This window comes from Saimiri boliviensis, chromosome 17, assembly GCF_048565385.1.
Source record: "Saimiri boliviensis isolate mSaiBol1 chromosome 17, mSaiBol1.pri, whole genome shotgun sequence".
In the NCBI taxonomy this organism is placed as follows: domain Eukaryota; kingdom Metazoa; phylum Chordata; class Mammalia; order Primates; family Cebidae; genus Saimiri; species Saimiri boliviensis.
In genome coordinates, this window is record NC_133465.1 from 4,365,561 (window position 1) to 4,382,604 (window position 17,044).

The window sequence follows — 17,044 nt, forward strand, 5'->3', positions numbered from 1 at the left end:
GTTTGGATCCTGTTTCTCTTGGGGACACCTTTGTGGAAAATCAGCTGGAGGCAGGGGATGGTGTCTGAGGAGGATGGTGAGAAGTTCTGTTCTTCCCTCTGGTGAAGTCAGGGACCTGCTGACCAGGGGAGGGGGCAGTGCGGGTTTGTGTACCCGCCTTGCTGTTGTGTGTGTGCGTGTGTGTGTGTGTGTGTGTGCTGAGGGGTGTGGGGAAGCCCCCTCTAGAATGTGCCCTGAACCTCAGGGCCCTGGACGGCCGCAGCATGGGCTGCAGGAAACGACAAACTTCCTGGGTTTTGGTGAATCCATTTTCATAGGAGTAGGTCATACCATTTCTCTGTTACTTTGCTGAGGGTGGAGTGCAGCAGGGGTCTGTGGTCATGCACACAGCAATCTATGAGACAGGTGGTCATGCTATCCTCGTTTAGAGATAAGGAAACCAAGGCACAGAGAGGTTCAAGCAAGTCCCCTAAGGCTTGTCAGTGGGGGGCCAGGCTGTGGACCATAGCAGGTGGCTTCGGAATCTGTGCCCTCTCTTATCCATGAGGCTCCTGGACAGACTTTCCCCTGGTACTCAGGGTGCGCAGGTCCAGGTGAGGTATTCACAGGGAAAAGCTCCCCTGCTGGTCACACCGGAAGAGCCCAAGCCTAGCAGGGTTTTGACAGCAGTCTCCCGTTTTCCTGTGAGTTGGTTTAAGGCCTAAGGGTTTCCTCAGAGGCCTGACCCAGAGGAGGCAGCTCATTGTTTATGAAAGCAGCCGATGGGGGTTTCTGGCCCCCTATAATTGCACCCCAGAACTTCAGTTGTGTCTGGGCTGGCAAAGAACAGGAGGGAAATTAAGGCAGCCAGGTTGGCATCAGAACCTGCTCCCACCATCCTGACTGGGGTCTCTGTGCTTCAGCTGTTCAAGGCACTAGCCCCAAGTCTTAGGGGATTATCGGGGAGACAATAAGCAAATTTGGGAAATGGTGTAAATTCTCCTCCTAGACACAGACTGATAGCTGCAAGGTTCAGGGACAGCAGCCAGTGGCGCCTGTTCCCTGGGCAGTGCAGGCAGAGGGGGAAGTGAGTTGTGCAGGTCACACAGCTGTGACCAATGCCAGGATCGCCGGCCAAAAGGATAGTACCTGTTGGTGACCTTCTGCCCCCTCGCTCGCTCTGTTCCATCTCTCCTGGTGCTCTGTTCACGCTCCGCCTCACTCCTCGGCTCCCGCAGGAGGATGTTCCCCAGCTACAAGGTGAAAGTCACGGGCATGAACCCCAAGACCAAGTACATCCTGCTGATTGACATCGTCCCCGCCGATGACCATCGCTACAAGTTCTGTGACAACAAATGGTAAGTGGACCATCACCACGTCGCCTCCCTTCCCTCATCCACCCGCTGGCCGCATGCCCCCACCTGGTGTTTGGTCCGGGGAATTTCCTGGCGACCTGGGTGAGTGCCCAGATCTGCAGGCTGGAGTCCACTGCCTGGCACTGGCCCTGCCGAGGCTGAGGTGGTCAGGAATGTCTGCACACCTGCTGCAGCTGGGGCTGGGGTCGGGCTGAAAACCAGCTGCATGTTTGGGAGTTTGGTGGATTGCAAGAGTCTCTACTCTTCTCATGGCCATGGACAGTCAGGACTTGGTGACCAGGCTGTCAGGTGACAGACAAATTATGAACACTGGCCAGATTTAGGCTCTGTCAGTGCTTCACTGTGGGAAAGCTGGGAGCAGTTCTCCTGGGGACATTAGGAGCAGGGCCATTACCTGGTGTCTGTTGCTCTGTGTCCTCCTTGGCCTCAGGCCCCTCCAGCCATCGACTAAGTGAAGCTCTGCCAGGGGGTTGGTGGATAGGACTCTTTGGTGAGAGGCTGAGAGACAGAGACAGGTGAAGGGACAAAACCAAACTGGGGACAGGTCAATACATTCTGGGCTACCTTTCATGAGGCCAACTCCTTAGTCCCTAACTGGCCGGGAGCTTGGAACAGCGCTCCAGGAGCGAGCAGCTGGCCAGGATGCTGGGCTCCGTGGCAGGCGGGCCACAGAGCTGGAGAGATTGGGCTGAGGAGGCGGGGTTTGGTGGCCATGTCCTGGCAAGGGCCACGCTTCTGTTTCTTCTCTCTCTGGGCTAGATTAGAGTTCAGAGCAGACTCTGGCTGAGGGGAGAGCTACCAATTAATTTCTTACCATTATTATGGGGACAAGCCATTTGGGAGTTGTCTAGATCCTCTGAGAAGCTCCCTCTAAATAATATAATTTATAACATGTGACAATCATAATCATACCAGGTGTGGTGGCTCATGTCTGTAATCCCAGCTACTCTGGAGGCAGAGGCAGGAGGATGACTTGAAGGTCAGGAGTTTGAGACCAGCCGAGGCAATACAGTGAGATCTCCGTGTCTATAAAAAAATGGAAAAAGTTAACTGCGCATGCTACTTGGGAGGCTGAGGCAGAAGGATTGCTTGAGCCCAGGAACTGGAGGCTGCAGGGAGCTAAGATCATACCACTAGCATGGGTGACAGTGAGAACCTGTCTCTTAAAAAGAAAAAATTTTTTAATCCTAAGTGTGAATTTACACAAAAGTGCCTAAATCTCCCCACATTATCTTTGTGATTAGCCCCAGTCCTTCGAATAAATGACCCCATTTCCCTGTAACCTCCTTTTTTTTTTTCTACTGCGGTAAAATAAAGGCGATTCAGAACTGCTCTCTCTTTCACAGCATTCTCTCCCCTGTCCCTCATTCTGGCCCCTGAAGTCCTAATTTGACAATGTGGTGGGACCAGCAGCTATTTTTTTTCTCTGGTCAATCGGGGTTTGCTCCAAGAGGGAACAGGGAACCTGGCCTCACCAGCCCCCGGGGTAATTGCCAGCTCTTATCTGCTCTGTTGACAGGATGGTGGCAGGGAAGGCTGAGCCGGCCATGCCAGGAAGGCTGTATGTCCACCCAGATTCTCCTGCCACGGGGGCCCACTGGATGCGGCAGCTGGTCTCCTTCCAGAAGCTGAAACTGACAAACAACCACCTGGACCCCTTTGGCCATGTAAGGATGGGGGCTTCCTGGCTTCGGGAGGCAAGTCTGGGACAGTATTAGGGATAAGACAGGCCGGGATGGGGTTGAGGGGAATCCACTCTGGGATCCAGCTCCAGGCTTTGGCACTCGCTGACCAGTTTAGGGAAGGAGCTCAAGCCTCTGAGTCCTGCAGAGAGCTGGACTTCCCGGCCACTTACTGGCTGGGTAACTCTGGGCAATTGTCTCAGCCTCTTTGAACCCCACTTTCCTTGTCTAGAAAATGGAGATGACCATATGTACCTTTCATGTTGTGAGATTTAAATGAGAGGGTATACAGGAAGCACTTTGCACACGGGAGGTGCTAAATAAATGGCAGCTATGATGATAAAGGGGACAGGCCACATCTCAGCTGCAGTTCCCCCAAATCTGGCCTTGCTGGAACATAACACAAGATGAGTAAGCCTTTCTGAGCAAGAGTCACCGATGCATTCCGAAGCACCTCTGTGGCGTGCATCGCCTCCCTGGCCTGACGGCCGCCTACTTCTAGAAGGAAAGGCCTTGTCCTGGCTCCGGTGTTAGCTCCTGCTGGGTCTGGCCTGGCCCTCACAGAAGAGGTTCTGAAGGCCCGGGGATGCTGCTGACGCCCCATCCAGGCTGCCCAAGCTCATTCTTTCCCCATCTGGCCCTGGCAAGGCCACAAAAAAGAGATTTTTATGTGGAAATTTTTAGCTCAAGTGTGTGGCAAACAGAAGTCTGGCGACCTGGTACTATCTGCCAGGGTACAGGCCCCGCCCCTCAAGACTGCCCGTGGGTACTGGGAGGTGCAGGGTAGGGGCAGTGGAGGCCGCCGAGATGCAGGCATGGCTGGTGGGGTTACGGGATGCACAGGTATGTCTCGGTTTTTGCCCCAGCTCTAGTTCTGGGCAGCTGTGTGCTGCCAGGATGCCTGAATCATAGTTCCTTATGGAAAACTCCAGCCATCCTTCTTTGCTGATTGATGGGTATGTAACTGGCAATGAGCTTCGAGTTTTAATTTCTCAGAATCTGTTCAGTTCTCTTCTGAGTCATTGGTGGGCTGTGAACAAGCAGCTGGGAGCATGCTTAATTAATACCATCAACTCCTGCCTTATCTTATCCAGTTTGTGAGTCCCTATACTGGGTTTCCCATACAGGGCAGGCCCATGCCCAAAGGGGAGGATCAGCCAAGTTCCCGCCTCCTTGAGCCCCAGGGCGTTTTAGCTGAGAGACAGAGGGGCTTCCTGGGTCTTCCTGGGTCCCATTCTGGTCAAGACTTTGTTCCCAGTCAACTCCTACCTGACTTCCTGTGCTTGGCCAGGCTGTGGCACCAACTCAAAAGGGTAGGGAGGGCCTCTGTGTTGGGAGGCTAGGAAGCCTGGCCCATGACTGCACACGCACACAGCCCCCATGGGGGTGAATACAGAGCTGCATCTTCAGGTGGCCATTAGTCCCTAGGGACCCAAGCCTGGAAAGGATTTTGGATGTGACAGCTTGTTGTCAGGCTCCCAGCTCCAGGGATGCCTCAGAGGACCTCCAGAAAGCGACAGGGGAGGGAGTTAAGGCATGGAAAGCTGGGCCTTCTTTAGGAAGTGGGAGAGAGCGCTCTGGCCTTCACAGCCCAGCGGTAGCTTTTCCCAGCGTGGCTAACCTCCGGTGTCTCTCCGTGGGTCTGTGAGTGATCTGTGAGTGATCTGTGATAACCCTGCACACAAGTCAGGGCCACTGAGGAAGCTCGACGGGCTTGTGATGCCCCTGGCTGCACCCCTCATGCCTACCTGGGGCTTCCCTTGCCTTGGCGATAGGGATACTCCCCACGAGAACTCCGCTTTCTCCTCACTTTTCCCTTTGTCCCTACACTTACCCAGTTACTTGCCGCTCATTGGCTACAACAGCCCTGTGGGTGTGGCAGGGCCCAGGTACTGGCTCAGAGCCCAGCCTTCTGCTTCCCGGCCCGGTGTTCTCTGGGCTTCTCCACTGCCTTTCCGTACCCAGGGCTCTATCGTCACCTATTTAGATATCGTCAGCCCTGAAGAGGGAGCAGCCCCTGGCCATTCACACAGGGCTATGAGGGACAGATCGGGACACAGCAGCCCATTCGGCTGCTGACTTTCTTCTGGCCCTTGGCCCATGCCTGTGGGAGTGGTGAGCTCCCACTGAAGGGCGAAGGAGTCGCCCTTCTTGGCTTCTAAGTGCAGGGGCCTGGGGAAAACCATGTTGTGTTGGGAATTGCCCTTCCTTCTGCACAACCCACTTCCACGTTTTCAGTTTGCCCTGAAAGCTTCCAGGCCTCAAGGCACTATCTATGGCCACGGGGATTTGGACTTTTCCTGGGGATCCTCATGGTATCCCAGGAGCTGGAGCAGCTGCCTCCTATCAGCAGCCCTCACCCCCGACTCCTGCCCAAAGGGGCAGGCTCTTTCCTTGTGAAGGGGCAAGTCGAGAGCCCATGAGAATGGCTGTGGCATCATCTTGGGGCCTAACAGGTGAACTCCGTGTCCTTCTAGCTTGGAGATCCTCAGGCCCAAGCCGCCCCATTTCCTCATCCCAGGAGATGAGCAGGGTGGCTGGGAGGCCATGTGTCTGTTCGCTGGTGCATTAAGGCCTCAAAGAGCAGGAAGCACTGACTGTCGGGGGCGAGGGCGTAGAACAGCCATGTTGGGATGATCCAGTTTTCCTGGTTTCCCTGTCGTTCAAGCTTCCCTCCTTCCGTGAATGCTGCTCTGCTCTGAAGTCTGAGGACCTTAGGGTCCAGTTGACGTGTTGGACGTGGTAGCCCGTCCTGTGTGGCAGATGGAGAGACCGTATGGCCAGAACCTCCTGAAACACGGGACTGGGCTCTGACGAGAAACTCCTTGTGGGTTTTTGCTGTGGGATTAGGAAAGCCCTGAAAGCAGAAACCCATAAGGAATTTTCCAGTCCAAACCTTGGAGGGCAGGTTCAGGAAAGCGGATTCAGAGTCTGACCATCGGCACCTGGGAGTCAGCTCCAGTCCCGAGGTTGGGGAGGGCCAGGAGCAGAAAGGACCACAGGGCTGGGGCTGGATGCACTGCCTCCAGGTAGCCTGAATCCAGCTTTGTTTCTGCTGTTCTGCTGGCCACAAAGCTGTCTGCCCATTGTTCCCTCCAGCCTGCCACTCCCTCCCATGCCCAGCAGGGTCCTGTGCCAGGCAACATGAGATGGGAAGGGAAGCTGCTTCTCCCTCATCCCCCCACCCCCGCTTTCTTTCTCCTCTCTACTGAATAAGCTTCTAGCAATACCTGGGCTTCAAGAAGTTGGGGAGCGCCTCCCCGGGGCATAGGTGGAACCTGTATCCTGCAGCAGGACTCGGAAATGGTGGCATATGGGTGTCCCAGATTGCTGAGGAGGGAGGGACGGCCAGCTTATGACCTCTGACACAGTGAGTCCAGCTGTTGGAGGATCTGCATTAGTCCTGGGGCCACAGGTGTGGGCTGCAGCTCCTCAGTCCCAAAGTGGCACACACTAGTCCCCTTAATATGCTACGTCCTCCTCTAGCCGCTGGGTTTCATAACTGGCAGAGGCCTGCCTGCCCCTCCCTTAGGCCTGGGACTGTCTTCCCACTCTCTTTGCCTAGGTAGCTACTCCTGAGCTTCGAGACCCAACCTCAAATGCCCCTTCTTCAGAGTTGGGGTCCTTATTCTATGCTGTCAGAGCGCTATGCACCTTTTCATGCTAGTACTTGCCAAAGGTATAATTTTATACCTATTTGCATCTTAAAGTTTTATTTATGAATAGGAAATACTTTCACATGCTTTAAACATAAGTCATTGAATAAACTAAAATGTCTCCAATACATCTCTCTTTACTTGTTCCTGATCCACTGTTTCTTTCAAGCTCTGCTGCAGAAAACCATGGTTACCTGAAATCCCCTCTTTTATACACAAAAGGTGACATACTATAGAAACGTTTTTTTGCATCTTGCTCTGTAAACAATAATCTCTCTTGGAGAATAGTCTATTCAGAGGGCTTCCTCATCCCTTTCACAGCTGCACAGAATTATTATTATTATTACTTTTTTTTAAGATGGAGTTTCACTCTTGTTGCCCAGGCTGGAGTGCAGTGGTATAATCTCAGCTGATTCCAACCTCTGTCTCCCAGGTTCAATCAATTCTCCTGCCTCAGACTGCTGAATAGCTGGGATTCCAGGCACCCACCACCACACCCCACTAATTTTTGTGTATATATATATATGTATTTTTTTTTTTTTTAGTAGAGATGGGGTTTCACTGTGTTGGTCAGGCTGGTCTCCAACTCCTGATCTCAGGTGATCCACCTGCCCCAGCCTCCCAAAGTGCTGGGATTACAGGTGTGAGCCATTGTGCCTGGCCTGCAGCTGCATAGAATTTGCTCAGATGATTGTTTCAGAAATCATGTAGCCAGTTCTTGTTTGAAGGAATTAGATGTTTTCTTATTCTTTGCTCTTCTGATTAAGCTTGTGCACATGCCATTTTATGCTGTGCAAAGTCTACCTGTGTGACAAACGGTGTGTTCAAATGGTACTTGTATTTATAACTTTGAAAATATCACCAAATTACCCTCCATGGGAGCTGTACTGATGTATGTATTTCCACCACTGCCACAGCCTTACCAGGAAGGGTGGGAGAGCAAACTTGTGGCTTTTTGTCAGTTTGACAGATGAAAAGTGGGTATCAGTTTAGCTTGAATTTGCATAGTATGAGTAAGGTTAAGCAACTTTTTCTATAAATTTCCTCTCCTGTGAACTGCTGTTCTTATCCTTTGCTCATTTTTCGGTAGGTTTTTGATATCAATTTCTAGGACCTCTTATAAATTAGGAGGATTTAGATCTTATCTGTGATATGAGTTACACATGTCCAGGTCATCATTTGTCATTTGGTTTGCTTGTAGGGATATTCCCAGGGTGATACTTTTGATTGAATTGATCAGTCTTTTCTTTATGGATTTTGGATTTTGAGTTTTTGAAGCCCTAGTCCGCGCCTTACTTATAAGGGAATTTTCTTCTAGTATTTTATGGATTGATTTTAACATTTAAAGCATTGATCCCTTTGGAATTTATCCTGGCATTGATTTGAGGTGTGAATCCAGTTTTTTTTCTTTTTTTCTAGAGAGGTATCCAGTTGTCCCAGCACCACTAACCGAGTCGTCCTCTTTCCTCCCTGGTTGAGGTGCCTTATTTCTGAACACTAAATCCCCGTATGAATGTGTGCCTGTTCACACGCCAGTCTGTTCGCTGTTGAGACTGGATAATAGGTTTTAGTGTTTGGCAGGACTGGGCCTCCTTGATCTTCTTCAGAGTTTTCTTGGCTAGTCTTGTCTATTTTTTCACATAAACTTTAGAATAAGCTTATAGTGCTGAAAAGGAACTTATTTGTATTTTTATTGGATTTGCTTTAAATTATACATTTACTTAGGGAAGACTGATAGGAATGCTTTTCTATTTGCTGAAGGGCTTTTTGTTCCTTCAAAACATATTCAGGTTTCCTTGCAACAGCCCTGCCCATTTCTTGTTCTTGTGGGTCACCTGACTTGTTACCCTGATGAATGCAGCCCCTCTTCCACCACGTTTTCCCATCACTTACACAGCTCAGTTTTGGGGTTACTATGTGACTTCCCCACCAGATGGTAAACCATGAGGTTTTCAATCACTGTGGCATCCTAGTGCCTAACCATTGTGTCTAGCAAGCCAGTGGGTGCTGCTGGATGGTAAGCGAATGAGAATCTGCTGAAGGGGGTGATCATTAGACAGCAAAACCACTTCCCTGCCAGGGGCTGCTGACCCCCAAAGCTTATGCTGCTAATTTGCCATTGGGGACCCAGAACTATTTATCTCCCTCTTTCCTCCCTTCCTGCCACATTTGCTGACCCCTGACAACGTGCCAAGCCCTGAACTCCAGATCAGGCCCCACCCTCCCCAGCCAGGTGAAGGTAGGAACTCAGGCTTGGAAATCAGTGCTAACGCTGGCTGTGCCTCAAATCAGCTGTCTGATGCTGGCAAACGCCTGCACCTCCCCGACACGCAGTCCCTCGCTTGTTAAAATAAGGGCAATAATAATTAATGCCTACTTTATACGGACGCTATAAAGATTAATTCTGTGATGTATGTAAATGACTTGGCACAGGCCCTGGTGCGTAGGATATGCTCAGTAAGTGCCAGCTGCTATTGCTGTTGCTGTGGCAGAAGGCAGGAAGGTTTGGAGGCTCCATGGTACCACCCAGGATTGCTCCCCTGGGAGGGAGGCCTAAGGCTCATCTGGCCAAGGCCTCTTGAGTGGGCTGATGGGCTTCCTGACTCAGTTCTAGTCTGAATTTTCCTTGGATGTACCTCCTATCATTCTGGGTCTCAGTTTTCTTTCTTTTCTTCTTCGTTTTTTAAGCTGAGAGCCCATCTCTGTCCTAACCTCTTTGTAGAGCTGGCGAGGATCAGAAGGATGATGGAGAAGGTAGTCATGGAAAGTTAAATTGTGACACAGGGTAAATCCGATTTTAGTGTCTGACAAAATGGACGTTAGCCACACTGTTGAGTGGCTAGCATCCAGATAACGTGCGTTCCGTGATGGACAGTAGGGCCTGCCGACCCACGTCCCTTACAGCGTTTAACTGGCACCTTCTCATTAACTCTGAGCTTGTAGAGAGAAGTGTAGGCTCTCTCAAAGGCCATCTGGATCCTGCTCCGGACTGAGTCTCCAACCAGCTGTGTGTCCCTGGGCGAGTCACGGCCCCGCTACCAGCGTTCTGTTCCTCATCTGTACGATTAGAGAGTTGGACACAAATGATCTCCATGGTCTGCCTCTCCATGCCCTAATGTTCTGTGATTCTGATGTAGATAAATCTGGGCCTTGTTGGCCAAGCACGCGATGGCGATCTCTTGAGGAGGGGGATGTTTGAAGCAACTGCCGTTGTTAAAATAGAACAGGGTTCTGAATCGTGGCCAGAACGTAATGAATCCCATTTCTGTGAAACGATGATGACGGAACCAGTCATGTAGAAGGGTTGCTGACGTGGCTGGCCCATTTGGCCCCATATCCTCTGCAGCAAATATAAATGTGAAACTCTGGCAAAGTAGTTTAATGTGGCGCCTGAGGAAGTTCCGAGCAAAGCCAGGTGTGTGAGTCACAGAGCTGGTTTCACATTCTCCCGGCTGATGGGACTAAGGCTCAAGTCTATACTTGCCTTGGCTCAGTGGGTGGGACTGTCTTCCAGATACCTGTCCAGGTTCCAGACCGTCAGAGTCGGAAGGGGGTCTGGAACCACTTAGCCAAAGGCCCCACTTTATAGATGAGGACCCCAATGGTTGGAGAAGAGCTTGCTCAGGGCTTGACGCTGGTGAACAGAGATCATGAAGGCCTCTGCACCCTTCCTGACTTCTCTGTGACTGGGGTTACCCTCACCTAGTGCTCCCACCTGGCCCTGCAGGACTGGCAGCTTCCCTCTTTGCAGCATTGACTGCCAGCCCGGCTGGTTCCCTGCCTTGGAAGGCGTGTTGGGCATTCTTCCCACACTCGTCATCAGGGACTTTGTCTGATGGGCTAAGGAGTTTGGCTTTTATTCCAAGGGTCAAGAGGGAATGATCAAAGGTGGGATTGTGGCTACAAGGCATTTATTGAGCCCTATATACTGGCAGCAGTGGCAGGAGGGGATGTGGGGGAAAGAGAAGGAAATACGGAAAGCCCTGCCCTTAAGCAACGCGCATCTTCTGAAGCTCCCAAAAGGTTCTGAGCAGGGGACTGAATTGATACGATGTGTGGCAGGTGGAAACGGAGAGAAAGTAGATGGAGGTAGGAGGAGCATGTCCCAGGACCCCGGCCAGAGACGGTGGGGCCTGAAGCAGGGGTGTACAAGAGTCACGGGAATTGGTCACTGAGTGGACCTGGAGGGGGATGATGGTGAGGAGAATGGGAGTTGATGATGTTACCCAGGGCTGTGACCAGCCCACGATGGCTCGTGATTACTCAGGTGTCAGGAGCGGGTGGCCGCTGCCATTTGTTCTAGTGTCCTGCACAGCCTGCATGGGGTGCTGGCGCCTGCGGCTCTGTCTAGAGTTTTCTCAGCCCACGGTCTTTGGTCTCCCTTTGTCCCTCCACCACCGGAGAGCTAGAGTGACCGGGGCAGGGAGGCCTTCATGCCAGGGAGCTGGCACATGCGGGAGCTCATGGGAGAGCATCTCTGTCCGTGTTTCATCACAGCTTTTGACCTGAAAAAAGCCGTAGAGATGATCTTGTCTTTAGTGAGCAAGTAAAGACCAGAGAGGAGGATCCACATGTCCATGGAGGGTTTGTGGCCGTGGCCCAGATTGTCCTACTCCCAAACCTGACCTTGCACTCACTAGATCCTGTCTCGGGGGGCAAAGGAGCCTAGAGGTACAAAGGTTAAAAGGTATGGTCCTTTCTCCCGAGGAGTTTAGAATTAAAACAAGAAGAAATAGGAAGCCACTAGAAAGCAGAGTAACAGCCAGGTAGATAATGCATGAGAAGCAAGTTTCAGAACTGGGCGTTCGGAGCAGGCCCTTGTACCTAAGACTTCCCGGAAGAGATGTTAGGCCCAGAAGGTGAGAAGAGAATGTTAAAGGAAGATCAAGACAGCAGAGGGAACTGTGTGTGCAAAGGTGCACAGGTGGGAACTGGGCATTCCTGGGACATCGGCCACCTCCCCGGTTCTCCGCTGCTGGATCTTCCAGGAACTTGGGTCCTCTGTGGGCGCCTGCAGCTCTGTGAATCGTGCAGCATGATGGAGTCACCTAAAGGGGCTGGGAGGTGTTTTCCAGGCCCAGTTCCTCTCACCACAGCGTCCTGGAAAGGGACAAACATCAATGAGGCCTCTCTGAGCGGGACCTGTGTCCTGTAGCCTCACTCTGCATTCCTCACCTGGCAGGCCCCCAGTGGGGCAGCAAGTTCCCAGCTGCAAGACCTGGTCTGGGGTTTGGGTGGTTATGTACTTGCCTCATGAGGGTCCAGAGGTTTGTCACTGAGGGCTGAGCGGGGTGTGGCCAGTGCGGAAGGCAGAAAGTGTGGTTCCTGCTGGATGGAGCACCCAGCCCAACCAAGGAGCCCAGGGAAGGCCAGTGCCCACAGCCCAGCTCGTGGCCCACCCCCTCCTCAGCTGAACTGGCTCTCTAGACTGTCCCTGTGCCCCAGGGCACAATGAGAGCAGAGTCTTCCCAGACTATGACTTTGGCCCAGGCTTATCATGGAAGAGCCTGGCTCTGGCCTTTCTCTCAGCACTCTGGTCACCAACCAGAGTTAAACTTTTCAAGGCCAAGCGCGGTGGCTCACGCCTGTAATCCCAGCACTTTGGGAGGCCGAGGTGGGTGAATCACGAGGTCAGATGTTTGAGACCAGCCTGACCAACATGGTGAAACCCCGTCTCTACTAAAAATACAAAAATTAGCCAGGTGTGGTGGCGCGCGCCTGTAGTCCCAGCTACTCAGGAGGCTGAGGCAGGAGAATCACCTGAACCCAGGAGGTGGAGGCTGCCGTGAGCCAAGATCGCGCCACTGCACTCCAGCCTGGGTGACGGAGTGAGACTCCATCTCAAAAAGAAAAGAAAAGAAAAAAAAAAAAACCTTTTCATTAAGCGTCAGCACCAGACCTGGTCCTTGAGAACCTAGAAGGTGGCACAGCCATGGACCCGCGGAAAGGGCACTGTCAGCTGCAGAGAAGGGAGCTCCGGGGGAAGGGAGCCCGAGGGCCTGTCTGGCCCGGCCAGGACAGAAACCAAAGGGTTAACAGAAGCTGCAGGGCTGATAAAATGCCCCAAATTCCTGGTCCTGCCTTCAATGGGGAGGGCGTCTGGCAAATGTCAACGATAAAAAATACATTTTAATGGCACATGATGCAGCTGCTACCGTGGGGCGCAGCCAAATGAAGCGGGTTTGGAGCAGCAACTACTGTGAGCTGCCCCCGGGGGCTCCGGCAGCCAAGCCTCCAGGGTGCTTTGCTAAGCTTTGTCCAGCAAGGCAACTGGCCTCCCTCAGCCCACGGCATCCTCAGAGGCCCTTGGGGCCAGGGGGCCTCTGGCCTTCTATGACATTATTTTAGGAACTGTGCCGTCTAACCTTGGCACCTTGAACTCTAGCTCACAAAGACCTTCCCTGAGGGCTGGGAGTGACCTTGGGCAGTTCTGAGGGCAGGATACATCTGGGTCTCCCCAGCACACCGTCAGCAGGCCTCTGTGAATGCTGAGAAACGCATGAACAAGGCTAGGTGCCGTGACTCACGCCTGTAATCCCAACACTTTGGGAGGCCGAGGTGGGCGGATCACCTGAGGTCAGGAGTTTGAGACCGGCCTGGCCAACATGGAGAAAGCCTGTCTCTACTAAAAATATAAAAATTACCTGGGATTGGTGGGGCATGCCTGTAATTTCAGCTACTTGGGAGGCTAAGGCATGAAAATCACTTGAACCTAGGAAGCGGAGATTGCAGTAAGCAGGGATTGCGCCACTGCACTCCAGCCTGGGTAACAAGAGTGAGACGCCATCTCAAAAAAAAAAAAAAAAGAAATAAAGAAAGAAAAGAAAAGAAATGCATGAATGAATGATGAGCAATGTGACAAAAAAAGTTACAGTGAGACATTTTCCTGAGCTTCCTCCCTCTCCCTCATCCTGCAAAACCCAAGTATTTCTAGAAGAGGCAGGTCATGCGTAAGAGGGGTATGAGAAAAGGTGAGGCTGGATGGGGCCCCTGAGGGAGGGAGGTTACGTGTTATGATCCTATTTTACAAACGTGGAAATGGCGGCACAGAGAGTCCGAGTGACTTGTCTGAGATTAAGCAGTGATTCGGCCGCACCCTGGACGTTTGCTGACAGCTCAGAATTCCACCTGCTACACTTTGCTGAGTTCACACAACCTTTTACGCTGTCAAGGGCTTACTCAAGGTCTGCATTGCCACAGTGAAGCAATTGATCACATCAGGGAGGGCCTGGGGCTGGGCGTGAGTGCCGGTACAGAGAGGCTAAGTGGGGCCGGGGGCCAGAGTTTCGGCCCCAGGGCCTGGTTCTTGACTTGGGAGCTTCAGTCCTGGTTGGCAGGCCCCCCTGGATCCTGGGCTTTGAGGATAATGAGAAAAATCAGCCCAGGACCAGATGAACGAGGTCAGGGCCTGGGGCTGGCGGGTGGAGACCTGGCACTCAGCCTGAGACCCTTCTCTTCCAGATCATCCTCAATTCCATGCACAAGTACCAGCCGCGGCTCCACATCGTTAAGGCTGATGAGAACAATGCTTTCGGCTCCAAAAACACTGCTTTCTGCACCCACGTGTTCCCAGAGACCTCCTTCATCTCCGTGACCTCCTACCAGAATCACAAGGTACAGCCACTGCTCACAGCCCCACAGCCCCCGCTTTATACCGCCCTGCACTCCTTCCACCATGCGTAGAGGCAGGGTCTTCGTCCCAGCAGGGCTTGGGCAGGCCGGGTGCGGGGCCCTCAGAAGCCTGCGGAGTCCCTCAGAGCCACGAACACACTGAACGATGAACAGAAAAGGACCCTCAACTTGTCCATCTCTGGCGCAGAGGAATTACAGTCTCTGTGTTTTGGGGATTGGAGCAATTTGGCAACTGTAAAAACCAAGAGCTTGGAGCCTGCCTTGCGGTTTGAGCGTTGGGCACTTTCATTCCACAGTCTTCTGTCTCCTGGTTCATCTCCTGCTGCCTGCAGAGAGAGGGGTAGGGAAGGGGGAGGAGCCCTGGGTGCTGTCAGCTGTGTGGGAGCAGAGCCCGAGCCGGGGCCTCCCCTGGCTGTGGGCGGAGGTGCCCCAGCCACCTCCCACCCAGCCCGGGCACTGCCCCGCCCAGCCCCGGCACCCCCACTGTGTGCCGGTCACTGACAGCCATGCTCTGCCACACCCATCTGCTTTCCACAGTATGCACACAGGGACTGGCAAGGTGGGCAGGGGTCCCTGGGGGAAGGGCTGTGGTTTCGGTGGATTTTAGGCAGAAGCGTGACAGAGTCGGAATTGCATCTAGAGCGGTCACTCGGAGCCTGATGAGGTGGCGGCACGGACTCCCGCGGCATGCCCAGGGTGCTCACTGGGAAGCTGTTACAGGTCCCCGGGAGAGACCCATGGGGACAGACGCTGGGCAGTGCAGGGGGCTGGGGAGCAGGAGAAAGCATTGGAGGGTGGGGAGCAAGAAGGGATCAGGGCCAGGGGCAAGCCAGGTGTGAATGGCAAGGCCCATTTCCCCAGACCTGCCCTAGTTCTGCCTGTGCTTAGGGTTGGGGAGGAGGGAGGGCTGGAGGCCAGCCCAGTCCCACCCTCCTCCCGGTGACCCTGTGTGTTTTCTCTCCACAGATCACCCAGCTGAAAATTGAGAACAACCCTTTTGCTAAGGGATTCCGGGGCAGTGATGACAGTGACCTGCGCGTGGCCCGGCTGCAGAGGTGGGGCTGCGTGGCCCCGGGGGTGGGGGACAGACGGGGTTCAGGCACGTGGACTCTGACCCTCAGTGCGTCTTCACTCTCTTCCTGTCTCTCCTCCTGTCCTCCCCACCCCTTCAGCAAAGAATACCCTGTGATTTCCAAAAGCATCATGAGGCAGAGGCTCATCTCCCCCCAGCTTTCGGGCACACCAGACGTGGGCCCCCTGCTCGGCACCCACCAGGCGCTCCAGCACTACCAGCACGAGAATGGGGCGCACTCACAGCTCACGGAGCCGCAGGACCTGCCCCTCAGCACCTTCCCCGCCCAGAGGGACTCAAGCCTCTTCTATCACTGCCTGAAAAGACGAGGTAGTGCTCTCCTGGTCTAGAAGCCCTAAAGGGTCAGAGGAGGGGTGAGGTTCTACCCACAACCACTCCACACCCCCCCCACACACACATGCACGCACATGCACGCACATGCACGCACACATGCACACACACATCTGATGCTTGTGTGGCCTGGGAGAGTGGGCCTGAAGTGTTAGGAATCATGGTTGGGTGCAGGGCCATCTTTCCCAGTGCAGGGAAGCTGATTCTCGTCTTTAATGCAGCCTTTGGAACCCTCACTGACAGCTTGTAGCCCTGGTGTCCCCAGACACCGTTCCAAGTGTTGCTTTGCAGTCACTGGGCTGAAGGCACGCAGTGAGCTGCGCTCTGCCTGGAAGCGCAGGAAGAGGCTGATGCTTCCCAGTCCAGAGGTTTTGGGATTGGGGCTGCTATTTGTCAAAGCAACCTCGACTCTAGAACAGGGAGGACTCGGTGCCCCGCGTGCAGAGAGCCTTCCACCCAGTCATTCCGGGATCTGCAGAGGATGCTTGAGAGTTGACATAAGCTGTTGTGGCTATAGATGGGGGCTGGGAAGACAAGCCACAGCACCCTCTGTGCCGGGCACCTTCGTAAAGAGGAGGAGCCCAGAGCCGGGCACCGTGACACCCGTGCTCCGTGCCAGGTCTTGATTTCTCCATGGATAGAATTGCGATGATTTGTGTTATTCTACCAGAAGCTCTTACCAGGCCACTGAAATTCCCTTCAGAATGAGCCTGGGGACTTTTGCTTGCCATCCAGAATGTTCCCTCAGCCCTGTTGCTAGGAACTAGCCCTTTCAGAGCACTGAGTATCCCCTGCACAGGTCTCATTAGAACTCAGTGACCTAGAGCACGGGTCTGCAAACTGTGGCCTTTGGAGCTAACCCGGCCTGCTACCTGTACACCATAGTTTTTACATTTCAAAATAATTGAAAAAATTCAAAAGAAGAATAATTCCTGAAATGTGAAGATTATATGAAATTAAAGTTCTGGGATCCATGAAACTTTATTGGAACACAGCCATGCGCATTTATTTATAGGTTGCCTATGGCTGCTTCGTGGGCCAACAGCAGAGTTCCGTAGTTGCAACAGTTACCCTCCAGCCCACAAAGCCTGAGATACTTCCTATCTGGCCCTTTGCAGAAAAAGTTTGCTCACTCCTGACCTAGAGTGACTGGGCCTCCTGCCAGGATCAAGAGCTTAGTGCAGGGAGAAGAGAGGGATTTGGAGAGAAGATGGAGAATCGGGCTGAGGGGCTAAGGAGAGAGCAGGGTCAGGGAGGGGTCAGCAGGTCTCCCCGGGCAGGGCAGATGCCATCAGC

At 53.1% G+C, this 17,044-nt stretch overlaps 1 protein-coding gene across 6 annotated transcripts in view; it reads left to right on the forward strand.

Annotated features, from left to right (window-relative positions):
• Positions 1 to 17,044, forward strand: part of TBX4 (T-box transcription factor 4) — a 32,547-nt gene that overhangs the window by 12,101 nt on the left and 3,402 nt on the right. For all 6 annotated transcript variants that reach the window (XM_010339712.3, XM_003929079.4, XM_010339710.3 and 3 more), the window contains 5 exons: positions 1,218 to 1,337; positions 2,875 to 3,022; positions 14,155 to 14,307; positions 15,292 to 15,380; positions 15,498 to 15,727. In XM_010339712.3, the coding sequence (XP_010338014.1) occupies positions 1,218 to 1,337; positions 2,875 to 3,022; positions 14,155 to 14,307; positions 15,292 to 15,380; positions 15,498 to 15,727 (740 nt within the window). The remainder of the gene's footprint in view (positions 1 to 1,217; positions 1,338 to 2,874; positions 3,023 to 14,154; positions 14,308 to 15,291; positions 15,381 to 15,497; positions 15,728 to 17,044) is intronic.